Genomic DNA, 20501 nt, shown 5'->3' on the forward strand with positions numbered 1-20501 from the left:
TCACCTAGGTGACCTCTTTTCTGTCTCTCCATTTTGCCATCTTGGCCATGTTTGCTTTTCTGTTTATGGTCAAGACACTTAAGCAGGGCCTCCCCGGTGGCGCAGCGGTTGAACGCTGGGTTGCTAGGCTGCCCGCAGCCTTTGCAGCGCTGGTTCGATCCCCAGCTGCTCCCTGCCCACCAGAGGAGGGTCCCACATGGTGCGCAGACCTCTGCTGCTGCCCACTGCTCCCCTCAGCAGTGTGCTTCAGTCCTTCTGCCTGCTCTGCTCCCCGCTCTGGCTCTGGTGAATTCTCTCACCCTCCTGCCCTTCTGACTGTACCCAGTGCTTGTATAAATAAATAAATAAATAAATAATTTTAAAAAGAAAATTAAAAAAGAAAAAAAGACACTTAAGCAGCCAAGCACCACACTGTCATTCAGCTGCATTGAGAAGCAGGAAAAGGAAACATTTCTAACCCAGCTGCGCTTTTTTTTTTTTTTAAACTAGGAAAGGAAAACTTATCTAGTATATTCCTTCATGGGTCCCTTTTATAGAATTAGATTACTTGACCATGTCCGGGCTATGGAGAGGCTAGTAAGGCAAATATCAGCTATTTTCAATGTCTATACCAGGAGGTGGACTTTCCTAAGAAAGGATGGAATAGAAGTCCTCTTTATTATTCTGCCACACAAAAGGATGCAGAAAGAGGCTTTTCTGAAGTGTATTTCTCTATTTGTATAACATTAGAGGATATTTCAGGGACGGAGTGTTTTTATTATACCAGTGGTTTTATTATACCAGTGGTTCTTTTGCTATTGCAAGGAAATTATTAGGTAGTATTCCCCCCCACCAACAGGTACTAAAACATCTAACATAAAAATACTTTATCTAAGTAGCCTCAGTTTGCACCAAAACTAGTAACCTATAGTTTCTCAGTTTGAAAACACAGCTCTGAACTGAGTTTCAGAATTAAATGTGGACGTTTAATCTGTCTTTATAGGAAAGTGACATTTTGCATGTTACACAGATATATTTATGTGCTTATTAGTGTCAGTATCTCATTTGATGTCTCATACTAGCCAAAATAAGTACATTTGGGCACATTTATTTGCTGTAAATCATTGGTATGTCTAGTTCTGGATACATAGCAAACTGAGCTAACTTAGAAACCTTTGGGTTAACCTAGATAGAATAACAAAATATTTTTGTTATATTTTAAGCTCTTAGCAGAGGTACCTGAAAGAAAGGGAAATCTCTAACTGCTAAAAAGTAAACTAAAAGCTAGATCAAGAGATGTATGAACTGGTAGTTGTATTTGGAAAAATGGGGGCAGAGGTGTTGGTTCAGTGGACCTTGCTTAGGACTTAGGTTTTAATATTCACATAAGGACAGAGATTAAGTTTTAGCTCCAGATATTGTGGAGGGTTTGAACCTTTGGAGAACTAAACCTTTAGTGAAAGGTGGACTATAAGAACTCTACTCATTGACCAAGGGAAAGTATCAGACACCTGTCTGTTTGAAGCTCAAAGGAAGAGAGATCCTGTGAGAAATTTAAACCTTTTGATCTTGTAGTTATGAAATTTGGAATCCAACTTTGCAATATCTATGTAGTTTTGTAATCCCCAAGACAAAAAAAATAGCATCTTAATTTGTTCTAATGTGGGAGTTAGTTAAACAGAAAATGTTGACATCCTTTTCCGAGGGATTCTCAGAATATGGATAACAGGGAATATATTTTCCAGTTGAGGAGTCGGAAACATCTTTTGGGGAATCTAACTTGATAGGAAAGGTACTGATACCAGGGTTTCTCTAAGGAAACTGCCTGACCATATCACCTTCGAGGAAAAGAGTAAAACCTACCTACTTGTAGAGCTTTCAGTTGGCTTTTTAAATAAGACCAGACAAGCAAGAGGACCTCCCTGGTGGCGCAGGCGGTTGAGTGCAGTGCTGTGAAGCTGTCTGCAGCCTCTGCAGTGCCGGTTTGATCCCCACTGGCTGTGGAGCAACCCACATGGCGCGACAGACCTCTCCTGTCTTGCCCGCTGTTCCCCTCAGTACTGTATTTCTGACAGTCTGCCTGTTCTGTTCCCCCGCTCTGTCTCTGGTGAATCCTCTCACCCTCCCGCACATCTGGCCTGTACCCAGTTCTTGTATAGATAAATAAATCTTAAAAAAAAAAAAAAAAAAAAAAGGGCCTCCCCAGTGGCGCAGCGGTTGAGCGCTGGGTTGCGAAGCTGCCAGCAGCCTCTGCAGTGCCGGTTCGATCCCCGGCTGCTCCCCGGCCACTGGAGGAGGGTCCCACGTGGCGCGCAGACCTCTCCTGCCGCCCGCTGCTCCCCTCAGCAGTGTACTTCGGTCCTTCTGCCTGCTCTGCTCCCCGCTCTGGCTCTGGTGAATTCTCTCACCCTCCCGCGCTTCTGACTGTACCCAGTGCATGTATAAACAAAACAAACAAATGAATAAATAAATAAATAAATAAATAAAACATGCCTCTATTAAAAAAAAAAAAAAGATAAGCAAGGATGTCTGGGCATTTAAAGAAAACATCTAATGTGAACACCAAAGGTGAAAACTAATAAACAGCAAAGAAAGAAAGTTTGATGCAACAATGACTATGAAAGGAAATGGGAATTATAAACACAAAACAAAACACTACTGTTAATACTTTCAAAGGGAGTAAAGGAACATTGAGGACCAAGGAATTTGATGAAAGGAGAAATGAAAAACTTGCTAAAAGAATGAAACTGAAGAAATCTCTCAGAAAGTAGTTAAATGACAGATTGAAAATAGGAAAGTGGAAAGAAATTTAGAGGACTCATTGTATTCATTTATTTTCAAAATAATGAGCACCCTCTAAAAGAGAAAACATAGGAAATGGCCAGGCAAAATAAAGAAAATTTCCCCAGAATAGAAAGACACAGTTTTTAGGCGGTGAGGATTTTGCCTGTGTCCAGCATAGTGGATCCAGTGCACGACACATCTTTTTTTAAAAAAGATTAATTTATGTATACAAGAACTGGGGTACAGGCCAGAGGTGGGTGGGTGGCGGGTGAGCGGATTCACCAGAGACAGAGTGGAGAACATAACAGGCAGATTGACTGAAATACACTGCTGAGGGGAGCAGCGGGCGAGACAGGAGAGATCTGCCGCGCCACGTGGGTATCTCCCTGGCCGGGGATTGAACTTGTGCTGCAGTGGCTGCGATAGCTTCATAGGTTGCGTCTTAAGTCCTCGCGCCACCAGGGAGGCCCAGCATGACATATCTTTATGAAATTTCAGAGCAATTAGGAGAAAGAAAATGTAGCCTCTTAAGAGGAAAAACAAAACTGAAAGCAAACATACTTTTTTATGCAAAGGATCAGGAATCACAGTCAGATTAGAAAATAATCAGACAAGATGCTAGACAACAGTGGAGTAGACAGTACTTTCATATATCTGAAGGAAGACAGTTTTCCACTGAGTCTCATAGCCAAAGTTTTTCAGTTAAAAATGATGGTATGGCAGGGAGGTGATGGGAGAGGGACCAGAACAGGGGAGGAAAGAGCACAGGAGACTGGTGATGGTGCACGGGTGAATTGATGGTGGGAATTCTATGGGGACTACACCTGAGAAAAGAAAGCAAACATTGTACAAAAATGAACAATGAGGGGCCTCCCTGGTAGCATAAGGGATTAAGTCGCATCTCTATGAAACTATCAATAGCCACTGCTGCACGAGTTCTATCCCAGGCCAGGGAGCTGACCTACGTGGTGCAGCAGACCTCTCCTGTCTTACCCACTGCTCCCCTCAGCAGTGCGTTTCAGTCAGTCTGCCTGTTCTGCTCCCCAATCTGTCTCTGGTGAATCCTCTGACCCGCCTGCACCTCTGGCCTATACCCCAGCTATTGTATGCATAAATAAATAAATCTTTTTAAAAATGAACAGTGATGTAAATAAATAAATAAAATAAAATTAAAAAAAAAATTGGGTAGTTAAAAAAAAGATGGTTGTAAAGTCTATTTTTAGCTATGGAGACTTAAAAAATTATCTCCCACAAACCTCTTTTGAGGAAGTTACTGCTCAGTGTATTCCAACAAAATTTACGAAAGGGGAAGGTGTGAACTAAGGGAGAGGTGAAAGGAATTTCCAGGATAATGGTGAAGGGAAATCACAAAGTAGCAGCTAAGCAGTAGATCTAATTAGGAACCAGTACAAATTTCACCTGGGCAGAAGCTTCTCAGCAGGTAAGATTTAATCAAGAAATAAAATTGATAGCATTCAGAATGTGTTTGAATTGACTGGAAAGAGATTTAAAGTAGGAGAAGCTAGGGCTGAACTGGAGAAAAATGCAGTGAAAACAAAGTAAAATTAAAAAGTCATTAATCCAGGATTTAAAAAAAGTATGTAGGATTATAGTTGCTTGTTGATTTTGATTTTTACTTTATTACAATTAGTCTTTTTTCCTGGCCCCTTATCTAGGTTTTCTAAATTCCTGCTATGAGTGAGACCATCTGGTATTTTTCTTTTTCTTTTTGGCTTATTTTGCTGAGCATGATCCCTTCCAGCTCCATCCATGTTGCTGCAAATTTCATGAGTTTATCTTTTTCAGTTTTGAGACACACTACGGGGTGGTGGGAGGAGGGGAGAAGGGAGTAGGATCAGAACAAGGGGGGTGGGAATTGTATGGGGACTATAACCAAGATGAAAATGCATACATTGTGCAAAAATGAAAAATGATGTAAAAAAGATATAAAATTTAAAAAAAAATTAAATGTATATAGGAAATGAACCATGGCACATGACTCAGTTGTGAATAGCTTTTACAAAGTCATTGTTACTTGAATTGAATAAAAAATTTAAAGGCCTTGTTCTGGGACGCCTGAAAGAAATATCATAAAACTTCTTTGGAGGGACATTTTCATATCCCAGGCTACTGGAAAGAAAAAAGAAAAAGAAAAACAGGCAAGTGTTCAAACCAGCCTACCAAACACAAAAATATACTGCTGAAGATAGGCTTATAATAAAGAAATTACAAAACATACAATTTTTTCTTTCTTAGGAAGAAAGGAAATATATAATAAATATTAGTCATGCATGTGTTTTTTCTCTTTTGTCTGTAATTAGTGCCAGATGTTTAAGGTACATGGATTAATTATAGTAAAATTTTTTAATTTAGAAAATTTTTACTTTCAGTTTTCAATTCTTTATAGTACACAGTGGCAACATTTTAGTTATTTTTTTAAAATGTGATGTAATTTTATTTCTGAATGTGATATTTTAATTTTCTTAACAGAGTAAAAAGAAATTTGAAAGAGAATGCAGAGAGGCAGAAAAAGCACAACAGAGTTATGAAAGATTGGATAATGATACTAATGCAACCAAAGCAGATGTTGAAAAGGTAAATAATTCAAACTGATTTTGATACCAAAATTTTGAGTTGCATATAGAGTAGTTATGGTATTTGATTGGTATTAGTTTCCCCAAGAGATATATTGCATCTAAATCTATACTATTCAACTATTTGCCTACTTAAAATTGTTCATACTTTTCTGGGAAAGTAATTAATATGTGTTAACTTACTTTATTTTAATGTCCTAACTGCATTTAGAATGCATAATAAAGAAATAGTTGCTGTTGGGAATGACTTTGTAGTCTGTGGGGTATGCAAGTGGGGTTGGGTTGTGTGCATTCCCCAACCTTACAGCGGGGAAAACATGGATGTAACTATAAGAAGTATGATATTAACTGTTTGATTATTCATTTTGGAAAACTGAATCCTCATCACACATTAACTGATGCTGGGACTAATTGTCTGCTAGAATCAGCCCTGTAACTACTGCTTAGCTTTACCTTCTTGCCTGCTATGCAATCTTTCTCTTAGAACATTTGACACAGTGGCAGAGTTGAAATGTGATTTTGAAATGTAGGTGAACCTTACTCCTCCACATTGTTGGTATATATAAAGGCCCATCATTCTCAGAATTTTGTAATTCCCTACATAATCAGAACAAGAAAAAAGAGAGATGGAAAGATAATTTATTTTCTGTCATCCATTTTTTTACCAATTAAAAATGAAATCCTCAAATCATATAAATGCCATATTATAGTACCATAAAGGGCTTTTGGTATAACTTGTGATGCTTACATCTTGTTTATCCTATTTTTAATGACTTGTACCTCTAATAATAGGTCATTGAAATTCACAGGCTTCAGGCAGTCTGTACACACACACACACACCCCCACCCACACACACACCCCCACCCACCCATATTTCTTTGTATTTACCCCACGTGTCACCCTGCTTCCTTTTAGTTTCTTTTGTATACCATACAAAAATAAGAACTCTATTTTTTTCTCATAACAGCCTTTTAAATAGTTATAGCAGATTATCTACCCTAAAATGATTTATTAATGTTTCTTTATTCCTATATGAAATAGTTTTAAGTTACCTTTCATTGTGACTACTTTGATTTGGATATCCTTTAATTCATCAATATCACATTTAAAGCATATTACCTCAAGTTGGATATAATATTCCAGGTATGGTTTGATCAGATCTGAGTTTGATAACTCCTTTGTTTTGAATACTAACTATAGCCTAAATGTATATTGACTTCTGGGGCAACCACATTGTTTGTACTGACTCCCCTTAAATTTATGATTAATTGAAATCCCTATGTGTTTTCACACATAGGTGTGGTATGAGAAGATTTGTCTCAGACAGAACTTGTACCTTGGTTTTTTAAGTGCTTATGTATATCTGTATCAATTATTATATTTAATCTTTTAAGATTTTTGGATCTTGATTTTGATCATCCACCATAGTTTTTTTCATAGCATCTTGTTTTACACATAATGTGTTATCATTACTTGCTGTAAAGAAAGTGTAGGCAATACCACTTGTAAACAACATTGTTTGGGAAACTTCCTTGCTGATTGATATTAACTCTTTATGAATACATTTAATTTTCTATCAAACATGTTGGATATTACCTATCTAAAAACCCCATTTTAAATCATTTGGTTTCATTGTAGTTCTGAATTAGATATAAGTATATCATATAAAAGAAATGTTTACTGTTTGTCTAAAATATTCCTGACGCTGTTACTGTCTTCTGATTTAAAAGCTTAACTGTTTGAAGCAATAATGTCATTTACTTAATTCTTAAGAATCTGGACTTAGTAAGTAACTTTATTTGAATGAATTATTGTAAGGGGAAGACTATTATAGTAAGAGAGAAAGGGAATATTAGATTGCTCTGGCTGCATGACCTGCAAACTTCTCCTTAAATTTTAAATGGTATCACTAGTTAGGAAGAAAACTAGTTTTGGTATAGCTTTTAGAAAAGTGAATTAGCTATGATACTGGGTTTTTTTTTAAATGCTGATTTGGACTTCTAGGCTAAACAACTCAATTTGCCTCTAGGCTAAACAACAGTTGAATCTGCGTACACATATGGCTGATGAAAATAAAAATGAATATGCTGCACAATTACAAAACTTCAATGGAGAACAACACAAACATTTCTATGTGGTGATTCCTCAGATTTACAAGGTAAAATTTATATATATGAAATTAATAGAGCTTTAGGAAGAACTAGTCTTTAGATGTAAAACTTAAATTTCAGGCATCGATCAGAATATTTCTAGAATCACTAGTCATCGGAATGACATGAGATTTCTTTGTTGAGGATTTGAGTTAAATTTTCATTACATTGGAAATCACAAATTTTCCTACAGGTTTGTTATTAGCATAATAAATAGTCCACTAAAAGGGACATTTTCTGGATACATATTAACAATAAGTCATTATGTAATAGGGTGAATTCACTGGAATTATATAGTGTAATTTGGTCACCTAGAATTGGGATATAGCTTTTTGATACTATACTAGAATCATTGACATTTGTTCACATGCAGAAGTAAATCTTACAATGGGCTTCCCTGGTGGTGCAAGCTCTATGAAGCTATTGGCAGCCACTACAGCATGAGTTCAATCCCCAGGCAGGGAGCTAGCCCACATGGCACAGCAGACCTCGCCTATTTTCACCTGCTGCTCCCTTCAGCAGTGTATTTCAGTAGATCTGCCTGTTGTGCTCCCCACTCTGTCTTTGGAGAATCCTCTTACCCCACGCACCTCTGATCTATACCCCAGCTCTTGTATATATAAATCAATAAAATGAATCTTAAAAAAAAAGACGTATTTGCTAGCTTGGTTTAACCTGCTTGTCTTTGTAACTTCCAGATAGATCATATATAAAATTCAGGCCATTAGTTTATCTATAAATCCCATCCAGGATTACTTGATAGCATTTGTCAAATAGCCTCAAGTAAAGACCCAGAATTTATATGAAGGTTAATGATGTTACTGCCTGTTCTAGAAAGGAGAAATAAAAGGATTTAGTGAAACCAGTGTTGAAAGTAGTAGTATCTGGAAGAACAGAACCTATGTGGGAAGAGGGTAAACCCAGATGTATTTTTTTATTTCCTTGTAAGGCAAGTTAGAAGCACAAAGGAAGCATAGTGAGAGGTGGTGCACTAGATGGGTATCAGATTCCAGTCATTTAATCCAGAGTTCCAAGCCTGCCAGTCCTCATTCTGTGGTGTTTTTCTGGGTTTATGAGCCAAAAGCTTCTGTATTCTGGGGAGACCTTAACTGTGAGATCAACTACTTATTGTGTTCTGGGATTTGATCCTTTTGCTTTTTGGACTTTGCTTTGGAACAATCTTGCCATTTTGGAGATAATTCTTTTGTGAAAATGCAATTTTTTTTTTTATTTAATTTTTGCACAATATGTCATTTCTCCCCCTCAGGTATGGTCACTGTATTTCTCCCACCATCCAAAACTTCCATAGTCCATCACCATATCTGTTGTATACTTCCCACTGTGTTTTCACCCCACCCCACACACTCACCCTCTTTTCATGGATGCCTCATATCTATGATCAGCTTTCAGGGTTTGTCTTTGACCCTTTGTTTGGTTTCTCTATATTGAACATTTAAGTGAACCATCTGATATTTATCTTTTTCCTTCTGACTTAACTTTGCTTAGTATCAACCTTTACAGCTCCATCCATGTTGCCTTTTATTGTGTATATATAATACCACATTTTCTTAATCCATTCATCTGTTTTGGGGCATTAAAGTTGTTTCCATATCTTGGCTTTTATAAATAGTGCTGGAATAAATGTAAAAGTGCAGATTTCCTTTCGTATTAGTGTTTTTGTGTTCTTTGGGTAGATTCCTAGGGTTAGAATCACTGAATCGTATGGCAGATCCATTTCTAGTGTTTAGTAGTGACATAGTAGTCTAGTTTCATTCTTTTGCAATGCAGCAGTCCGATTTTGCCAGCACCATTTGTTGAAGAGGCTTTCCTTATTCCAGTGTATATTCTTTGCTCCTTTGTCATCTATGTCATATTATTTCTGGGCTTTCAGTTGTTTCAGAAATTGCAAATCTAAAACTCCCCAAACTTGGGAAATAATTAAAGAGGAAAAGATGATATGGAGGATATGTTGCAGTATAGTATAGGAAGCAGTATAGGAAGCAGTGTAGTTGCTTCCTAGAGGAAAGAAAGGTTGGTGTTGGCAAATAGGAAGCGTCAACAATGCCCCTAAGTAATTTGACTTAGTGTGTCTCAGCATAGTTTTTAGTTGCATGTGCCAATGAAATTTTAAATTGTTGGGAATTCTATATATGTATCATTTTTACCTTGTGGCTTCTCTTTTCCTTTGTATCACTCTGACCTATAGACTGGTGGGTCAAGGTACCTGGTGGTATACAGTCAGCCATGGATCTTTGGTCTGACCAGATCTTACCCAAATAATCTGAACTAATATAAAGGCTTAGAAGCCTCAGACTTACATATGTTTTAGGCCAGTTGCTTTAAAAGAAAAAAAAAATCAAAAATATGTTTTCAAATGAAATTTTTCCTGAAAACATAAACAATTGTTCTTACTAAAAATTGAAAGATGAAGATGGATATATAGGCAGAGAGCTGTTAGCTCTAGCGAGTCCCTTTTAAAGGATTGCAAATCAGTGTCACCGTTTTTAGGATGTCTCTAAAAACCTTGTTTTTTTTTCTTTTTCACAAGTCTTTAGTTTGAAGTATTGTATGTCTATAGTTCTTGTTAAAAGGTATTAACAGCAGCACAACTATTAGAATCTTTAATTGCTTTTGAGGGGGTTGTTTCAGAATGAAAAGAAATTCAGCTTTATCTTATAAAAAATTTCTGATTATTAGCAACTACAAGAAATGGATGAACGAAGAACTATTAAACTCAGTGAATGTTACAGAGGATTTGCAGACTCAGAACGTAAAGTTATTCCTATCATTTCAAAATGTTTGGAAGGAATGATTCTTGCAGCAAAATCAGTTGATGAAAGAAGAGTAAGTGCTATATTATCATATTTTAATAAATGTTTTTGTTTTAGATACATTAGTTAATGAAAAGAGTTGGGAAGGAGGTGAAGTAGTTGATGGGTTGTTAGTTTATTCTAAGTTATATTTTGTAGAAAATAATCTAGCAATAGATTAGACTCTTAATGGACTCTAAGGGCTATTCTAAATACCAGACTTCTAATTGTTTAAGAGGGTTTTTCCCCTTTCCTCTTATACTCCACTTATTTTGCAGTAATACTCCAAAAGTATAACTAACCTGTCAAGCTATATGTTACAAACCGTATTATACTATTAGTCTACTGAAGGTTTAGAGAAGGAAATGGTCAGACAGATCTGGAGTTGCCTAGATGCATAGCACTTGAGCTGAATTTGAAGCACGCCAATGTATGGAATGATGACTCATGGGAAATTTAAAGGAGGGCATTATGAGCAGGAGAGACAACATAGTCCTGCTCCCCTTAAGTAAATGTATTTAATCATATTATATTTTGATCAGGGTCTAGCAGAGTCTTGTTATCAGATCATTTCTCAGACAATGTTGTGATTAAACAAAAAAGATAGTTGGCAAAAACTGGGGCTATGATTGTGAAGAGCATGAGAAGAGAACCAGTATTTGGGGAGTACTAAATATGTACCACCTTTTAGTCTTTACAGCAAGTTGATATTACATCAGTGAGGATCCTTCCTATAACAAATAGAAATCTGCCATAAATTTAAAAAAAGGAAAGAGGATTTAGGCCTCTTAAATTGGAATTCAAAGATGCATTTATATTTTGGTATAGCTGACTCCAAAGATTATAAACATTATTTAACCCCTCTCATCCTTAGCCTTTAGCAAAGGATTGCTGTGGGTGGCACTAGTGATGCATGTAAGGCATGACTTAAGGATGATTTTTGACTAAATGACAGGCAAAATGTACTATTAACAGAAAAGGGAATAAAAGAGAAGGGATGCTTAGGGGTTGGGGAGGAGTTTGTAGAGATAAAGCATTCAGATAGAGGTATATATGTCCAAAACCAATATATAATATTTAATGTGAGCTTGAAATTTTTAAGTTTTAGGTGAGTAATACTGAACTCTATATATTTTCAAAGTTGCTTTTTTTAATCACTACTGTTTGTGAGATGTTTTGTCATTGCTCTGTTGACAATCCTGAGGATATCATTAGTATGTTTAATTTATATTTTCTCCTGTTGGATGAAAGAAAGCCTTTCTGTGTTTCTCTTTTAAAATTAGATATCCTTTCCTCTCTTTCAAAGGTGGTCGTCATCTTTAGAAAAGTAAAATAGGCCTTTTTTTCTTTAAAACTTCTTAGAAATTCTACTTGAGAATAACCTTTTTGTATATTTCTTTTTGTTATTTAGCTCGTTCTTGTCAGTTAACTAGTCCTTGGATGAATTTCAGTGAGTTAAAACTATCTGAAAATATTCATGTGTATCATAAATTAATAAAGTGGAAACTTGTTTGTAAATTAGTATGTTTCTGTTGGGATTAAAATATTTCAGGGTTATAATTTCACAGGAATACATTATTTCCTTTAAACCTCTAATGATTAGAATTCTTTTGAAAACTAATTTGGAATTATGAGCAAATTAAATGGTTTCAGCATGTTTCTTGTGTACAGGACTCTCAAATGGTGGTAGATTCCTTCAAATCTGGATTTGAACCTCCAGGAGACTTTCCATTTGAAGATTACAGTCAGCATATTTACAGAACCATTTCTGATGGAACTATCAGTGCGTCCAAACAGGAGAGTGGGAAAGTGGATGCCAAAACCACAGTTGGAAAGGCCAAGGGCAAATTGTGGCTCTTTGGAAAGAAACCAAAGGTAAAACTCATAAAATGCCTGTATGCTAATAGTTTGTTATTTAAATCAATATAATTATTAATTAAATGGGTAATGGTTTACTAATAATGGAGAATATTTTGATTTGAGTGATTTGATTAACTTTTCACTTAGACAATTAGACAATTTTATACCTCAAGAGTAAAAATTATTTCTGGATTGAACAGTAGACCACCACTTACTAATGAATAGAAATATTAAATAAGTTGTTAATATCTATTACAGGTTTTTTAGATTTCATCTGTATGTAGTTTTAATCCAAATTTTTAGGGAAACCTAATCCTATTTATAAAACCACTAAAACTGCAATTCTCTATGGAATGAATGACCATATCACTAGTAAATGTCAGATTAGGTCTGATCATTAATAAAATTATTTTTGTCAACCATTGGATATTTTATGGGAAAGGCTCAGTGTTTGTGGTAATTTGAAGTTTATGAAAGCCTCTAGTTTATTAAGACAGTCTTACTCTTGTTGAAATTTATCTTTTGATGTGCTGTTTATTTTGGATAAATCTAGTCAGCAAATGAGCAAATGGAATAGATAACTGCTAGTCTTTCAGTTTAGTAATTATGATAGTGACATTGGTAGGAGAATGGATATATGCTTTTAATCTATGCTGTATTTATTGAAGTATGTGGTTTTAATTCATTTATCTGATCTTGACTTAAGAATATAGATAAAATTTTACTCTAATTAAATGTACCTATAAATATCTTTAAAAGCATGATTATAATTAACTCAGGCGTAATTCAGGCTTTTTATTAATACTGTTCATGTGAGAGGTGATACTTTTTTAAAGTCAGATCAGAGTAGCTAAGAGAATTTAGAAAAAAAAAGGAATACAGAAATTTACCCCAAAATGAGATGCAATAAGGATGACTGTAGAAATAGTCTGAGGAAAGCCACATATATAATGAATTTTTCTGCCTATTTATGAATAATCAGTTATATTCTTACTGTTTTATTTTAATAGCTATTGCCTGTTTAGATATCTTTGTAGCTACTGCCTTTATCTCTGACAAGTAGAGGTTGAGGATAACTAACTAGATGGTATTAATATTCCAGAAATCAGAATTTTTTCTAGGTCATATTGCTCTCTAAAATAATTTGTGTGCTCTGTATGTTTTTAATCTGTCAGTTTGTAGAAAAATCAAATGAAATGGTACATATTTAAAGGTAAATTTCACTTAACACGACAGTTTTGGCAAAGTTATGTTAACTTTTTAATATTTTTATTGAAAACTTTGACATATATTTTGTGAAAAGTATGTTGCCAAAAATAGAATTTTCATTTAGGAAAAAACTATGCACATTTGGCTTATTGATTCCTTTCTTTATTTCTGTATTAGCCACAGTCCCCACCCTTAACCCCTACTAGTTTATTCACATCCAGTACTCCTAATGGGTCCCAGTTTCTCACATTCTCCATTGAGCCCGTGCATTATTGTATGAATGAAATAAAAACAGGGAAGCCCAGAATTCCTTCTTTCAGAAGCCTCAAAAGAGGGGTAAGTTTAATAATGGGTTAAAATGCATGATGGCCTATTGTGTGTGTAGTGTGGCTTTTAATACTCTCCACCCTCATTATAAGGCTCTCTCCTATAAATATGTAGTTTAAAAAACACCACAGAATTAAGAATAGCTGCCCACAAGTTAAAAATAACTCCTCTATAGAATATTTGAAATACTCAACCATAAAAGAATGGTATTATAAAGAGGGTGCTGGGTACAAGCATATTAGCTATTTTTTTTTGTTTATGTGAAATCATATGTTCACCATTGTCTTGTAATGTATTTACATTTTTAAGACTTTCAGTAATTTGTCTGGAGTTACTCATGTAATAATTTGTCACTAATGACTTCTGCCAATTTATAAAGTATTCTAGTGAGAAAAAAATCATGTTCACCTTAATTGCCCTACTTTTAAAAGCATAAGACACAATATCCAGTAATTAATAAAAAAAGATAGGAATGTTAAATATCAAGATTGTAGCTCAAAGTAAAGAATGATATTTTGTAAATCGTAAAGAAGAAAAAGATACTAGACGCTATTGAGTAATATTTGTACTTTTTTTGGAAATAACAAATTCTTTTGTTCAAGAATTTGTATTCTTGAACAAAAAAGTGTATTTTTTACTAGAATTTTTCCCTTTTCAAAGAAATTGGTCAACAATTGGCATTTACTTATAACTAAATGAAAAATTGTAGACTAGTAAAAACCAAATGTTAACCTGTTTCTAACGATTGTTATTACTACTGACAAATATTCAATTATGTTAGGCTAATTTCTCTTCATGTTTGGTTTTTTTAGATTTATTTTTATTTATGCATACAAGAGCTGTGGCGTAGGCCATAGGTGCAAGGGAATGAGAGGATTCACCAGAGACAGTGGCTAACAGGACAGACAGACTGACTGAAATACACTGCTGAGGGGAACAGGGGGCAAGACAGGAGAGGTCTGCTGCACCACGTAGGTCAGCTCCCTGGCCGGGGATCAAACTCCTGCTGCAGTGGCCGTTGATAGTTTCATAGTGCTGCGACTTAACCCCTTGTGCCCCCAGGGAAGCCCTCTTTATGTTTGATTTTAAATTTTTGTCACATTCATAGCTTATCACTTAGATTCATTTATGAGATATTTATTCCAACATTTGTTTGGGTGTATAAAAAAAACAGGTATGATAACCCACAGATGAGAACTCAGAATCTGTTGGTTATAAGCGTAATAATTACTGTAAGACCCTGTTGTTAGGCTTGCTTGCTCTTTTTCTTTTCCCTTTTCCCTACACCACCATCTTTCTCTCTCTCTCCCTCTCTCCTTCTCTCCCTCTCTCTCTCCCTCTCTCTCTCTCTCTCTCTCTCTCTCTCTCTGTTCTTCTGTCTAGTCTGTCTTTTTAATTTTTTTGTAGCTTTCTATTTTCATTCTTTTTTTAATGGCAAATTTATATTACCTACATTTCCATGAAAACAAACTTAGAAGATGTCAGTAATGCAGCAGAGATGTTCTAGTTTATTATGTCCTTTTTTGTACTTCATTTTTGCCAATAATGAAAAGAACAACTTTGCTATCTATCTTACCTAATCATGTAGATGATATTATGGATAGTTAATGACATTTAGAAAAGTTTCTGTGAATGAGTCTGTATTATACCTGTATGCATTACAGGAACCTGTGATCTCTTTCAAAAGCCTGTAAGAAATCACATTTGGGATTTCTGTTGCTTAAGTTAGGAGGGTAGAATTAATTTATATCTCTCTAGGATTTAAAATACATTAAATATTATGTTGCATAAATCATGAGAAATCACAATTTTTGTAATTGTTTATGTATCCCACACATTGGGTCTACCAGGCCTAGTTAGAATACTCAACACAGTATAGTCATAGAAATATGAAATAAATATAATTCTGTGAAGCAGTGTTTCGGCAGTTTGAACTGTGAGCGCTGGAGAAGAAAGTGTAAATATGTGACATCATTATTACTGAATAAATGTGTAGGTAGAATTTATAACTATAGAACTTAAAATTATCTGCTTGGTTATTATTTGTCTTATTTCCATATTGTTTTAGTTTTAAAATAACCAATACATTGTTTTTTAGAGGATCTAGGTCTGGAAGCCAGAATTCTCTTATTTTTCTTATTATAATGCGAGAGAAGGCAGCAATATGCAAGATAGGAAATACAAACAAATTAGAGGACTGGGGGATAGAACAAGAAAAGGAAAGTTTATTATAATCTTGGTATTGAGAACATTCTTTCTGTTTCAGTTGATATTTGATAGTTTACTAGACACTATTTCAAAATTGACCCACTGAAATGTTTTCCTTCCACTTAAGAATTTTTTTCAATGTAGAAAAACCCAAAAATGAGATGGTATAATAAATCAGTTTGTTTTTAGATTTATATGTAAAATTAAGTACTAAGATTTCTTAAAATTGATCAGTTGTACCATTTAAATCAGAAAGTTGTTTTAAACTATAGTTGCTTTACATAATTTTCTGTAAAATATCTGTCTTTTGGCATTTCTAAAAAAATTTTTTTAAAGCAAACCTAGAGAATACTTTTTCCCAGTCTTTGAGGATATGAGAAATGTTTTATCAGACCAATGTTTTTGTATTTGACAGTGGTACCAGTCAAATACCAGACCTTTTCTAAGTGGTACTGGACATTTTCTAAGGGATGAGAAATTTCCTTCTGTGATGTCAAGATCTAACCATTAATAAATATTTGGTGCATACCAAAACACAACTACTTAATATACAAAGCAGTAATTTTTACTCTATAATTACTTTGTTTGAACTTACTAGGGGTGTCCTCGTTTTGTTTTTTAAAAGATTTATCTAGCAATAACAAGACCATGTTTTCTGTCTAAATTATTCATGGGCTTATAGACTTCTAGAGTCATTTTTGTAAGCTTTTATCTATAGAGTACAGTTCTCAGGATTTTTCTAATTTTAAATGAAGTACATCTAATTTCAAATGTCTAACTGATTTCGTTTTTAGCTTCGTTGTGTATTTATTAAAGTGTAGTGGGTATATGAAATTCACTAGTTACAGGTATATGATGATAATATATGAGGGTAAGTTTTGTATTGAACATGAATAACAAAAAATATATATAATTTTTTTTAAAAAGAAATGAGGTTTTTTGTACCTCCAAATTAAAAGGATAATGAACTATAAATTTATCTTCCTATTAATAGTGAAACTAGGTTGGCCAAAAAAGTGAAACATTTGGTACTTCAGTTGTAATTACCTTAATATTTTCTCTAAAACATGTTAGAAACTGGAAAAATAATTTGCGTTACTTAGAACTTTAGCTGGTGAAAACTATCATAAAAGATAAATCAAATTGAAATACTTTACATTTTGTTTCTTGCCCTATATATAATTTTGTTTTAGTAACATTTAAAGAGACCACAAATGTCTTTTAAAAATTTATCCTTTTTCACCTCCTCACAATGACTTTTGTCATAGCAAAGTAAGTTGTGGTTTTTATTCTTTGAAACTACTGACAGTCTAAAGAATGTTAAGCATATTTGGAAAGATAATGAATAGCAAATGTCATCTTATCATAACCATTATTATATATGGCTAATTCATCAGAGATAAGGGGTAGATATTTTTTGTTAGCTATTTATAAAATCCATATTTGTTATGTAAAATTCAATCTGATAATCCCCCGTGTCTAAAACATCATGATTTAGAAAACAAGGAAAATAAAAATTTGAGGCAGCTAACCAAATGTAATTGAGTGTGATGAAGATACACATTGTAAAAACTCTACTCTGTATTCTGGGTCACAGGATGTGTGTGCATGAGTGTGAGTGCATGTGTGTTCAGTTGGGATGCTGGATAGATGCAAGGCCAGTTACAGAATTCCATATATATATATGTATACACACACATATGTATATGTATATATATGTAAACAGGATGTAACCTGTATGAGAACACTCTGGCCTTTTCATATTTTCAGAAAGAATAAATTTTAACCAATTTTCTAAAAATTGAGGTATTTTTGGTCTTGCTTTTAGAACACATGAATTTTAGAATAAAAACTAAAAAAACAGAAACTGTGTCTTCAGAGCAAAATTCAATCCATATATATGTTGTCTATTAGAAAAAAATGTTTGGCTAACTTGACTCTCATGATTCATTTACTTATTTTGATTATAAAGTGTTTTTAATGTGTCTAATTTTTTAAAAGCACCTTAAACCTAAAGTGGAAATTTATCTTCACCCACACATGATTTATTTACATCCAAAACAGTTTTTTGAATTGTAATATTCAAGTAATGATGTTTTGTTTAATGTATTGGAAAGAGTGTTGCATTTTTAAAAATAAGATTTCTTTAAAAATGGCTGATATTAGATCTTTCATATTCAACTTTTGAAATATTAGTGTTTTGAGAATGAAGAACTATATAAGTGCAATCCACTTATATAAAAATCCCCTTGTGTGAAAGAAAAACATAATTACTAATAGAATGATTGCTATTTACTTTTGCTCTTTAGTTGCATGTAGAAAATATCTGCCCATTATCATCAGTGTTTTTTTTGCAAGTTATTTACTTTTTCAAAAATGTGCTTAAAATTGTTTTTCTGGCATAATTGTTTGGATTGTGAAATGTACATGATTTTAAAATTGTAAAAAGGTATAGAGGTTATTGCATCTTCTATATTATGGTTTCATGTGAATAATTTACCATTTCTTTCTGTTTTCCATTGAACAATTCAGTGGTCGGTGAAGATGGTAAGCCTTATGTGCTGATCTATATATACTGTGCCAACATTAAGTAATCTCAAAACATTGTTTTGTTTATTTCAATACAAATAGTAAGGTACATCTCCACATTTTCACCTGTATGTGTCATTTCTTTTTATAATTTAATCCATAGTCCAACATAAACCAGTACCTCTTGATGTCATAAAATTTGAAAATAATGTGGCTAACTGTAATCAGCTTACTAAGTTCTTAAATGTTATTTGGTAGAGTCCTTGTCGTTATTACAGAAAATAAAACTGTAGTTAAAATTATTTTTAAAAGTTACATGGTATAACAAAAGCCCATGTTTTTATAGAAGAAAAATTGAACAAAAGTAAGTTTTCTTAACACTCTTCAAAAAGATGAGATAAATTTGACTTGTAGTTTATCACAAGAATCATTAAATATCCCCAAGAAAGAAAATATCCCTACAAACTTCATTATTGAGTCAGTGCTTTCTTTTGTGCTGTTGAACAGAAGTGAAAGCACAAATACGTCACCTTAATATTGTGTGTGTGCGCGTGTGTGTGTGGTGTGTGTTCCTTTATACATTTATTTCAAATAATTTAATGGAACTACATTGTGAAGACCTAACCCAAAAATTATGGTGTGCTTGTATATAGCTTCTCATTTTTGGAGAATAGAATATTTCTGCAGTTTGGTCTTTTATAAACTCCCTTTGTAGTAGAAGAGGTTGTGAAATTCCTTAGATGTTTTCTTTACCTCCATGGAAATACTGAATTTAGTTCTCTATAAAAGAATGGGTTATATGCCCAAATGATACATTAGAAATGTAAGGGCCTAGGTACCTATTGTTAATAGATTTAAGAAAAAGGATTGATTAAGGACAAGTGAATATCTGGCAGATTTACTGATAGGTGATTGTAAGTTTATTATAATACCATCAAAAAACCACATTGAAATGCATTTCTGTACTTCACCAAGTTTTTCAAAATTTTAGGAAGTATTTTAAAAAATATGAATTAGGAAGTTTTATCTTTGGCACATATATAATAGGTTTTAAAACTTGTACCACAAATTAGATTGAATTTGACAGTTGTTATTGACCACTAAGTTTAATAGGAAATTTTGCCATGCGTTTATTTTAGGTTAGATTTGTTTTATCGACAGATTCTTAATTCTGGTGATTGGTAGATTAAAAAACAAAGGTCACTTTTGAAAGATACCCTGCTTTTTTTTAAAGCCAGGCTTGTTTAATGTCCCTTATATGCAGGCCTTTTGGGATTTATTCTAGATGTTGTTATTAATTGAATGTGATATTTTATCATAGCATCCTGAAAGTTTTTTCTCATTTTTTAAAAAGTGGGGAATCATTCTTATTGATGGTGAAGTCAAAATATTTAACCTGTGTTACAAGCATAATATTCTATGTTAAAACATTTTAGCAAATGAGTTAAAATCAGACTTGCATGTTCTTAAAATCACCATTTTAAAAAGAAAATTGAAGAATGATAGGTGTCATCAGTTTTGGGGGGTATATAAAAACATGTTAATATGGGTTACTTATTGTAAATATGGGTTTATTTTAAATGGAATCAGTAGTTGCTAATATTCGTTCTGTTGTATAATCTCTAATAATATAAGTCATGTGATGTGATTTCACATTTAAGAGGAGAAAATCATTTAACTCAGACTTACATTTTTTTTTTAAGTGATAGTTTCTTGAATATTAAAGCATTAAAAATTTTTCAAATATCAAGCATCCTTATTAAAGAAAGATTATATCTTTGTTTGGATTATATCTTTCTTTCAGGAACAACTGAGGTGTATTTGATTGTACAAAAGGATAATTTACAATAGACCCCTTATTGGAATATAATTTCTACTTAGATTTCACTCAGTGGATAGTTCTACTTTTTGTTTTTTAATGACCAGGTATGTTTTGGTTTTCCAAAACATGGAATGTTCTAATAAACATAAACATTCAGAGACTTTTATGCACTATTAGAATACATTTCATTAATTATCTTGTCTTTCTGAGGTAAGTTGCTTACTTAAT

General features: G+C 33.7%; 1 protein-coding gene across 2 annotated transcripts in view; it reads left to right on the forward strand.

Annotated features, from left to right (window-relative positions):
- FNBP1L (formin binding protein 1 like) overlaps positions 1 to 20501 on the forward strand; it is an 88553-nt gene that overhangs the window by 56115 nt on the left and 11937 nt on the right. For both annotated transcript variants that reach the window (XM_037501073.2, XM_037501074.1), the window contains exons 6-9: positions 5254 to 5358; positions 7388 to 7516; positions 10206 to 10352; positions 11990 to 12193. In XM_037501073.2, the coding sequence (XP_037356970.1) occupies positions 5254 to 5358; positions 7388 to 7516; positions 10206 to 10352; positions 11990 to 12193 (585 nt within the window). The remainder of the gene's footprint in view (positions 1 to 5253; positions 5359 to 7387; positions 7517 to 10205; positions 10353 to 11989; positions 12194 to 20501) is intronic.

The sequence above is a fragment of the Talpa occidentalis genome, unplaced genomic scaffold, assembly GCF_014898055.3.
Source record: "Talpa occidentalis isolate TD23 unplaced genomic scaffold, MPIMG_talOcc4v2.1 talOcc4.9, whole genome shotgun sequence".
NCBI classification, from domain to species: Eukaryota; Metazoa; Chordata; class Mammalia; order Eulipotyphla; family Talpidae; genus Talpa; species Talpa occidentalis.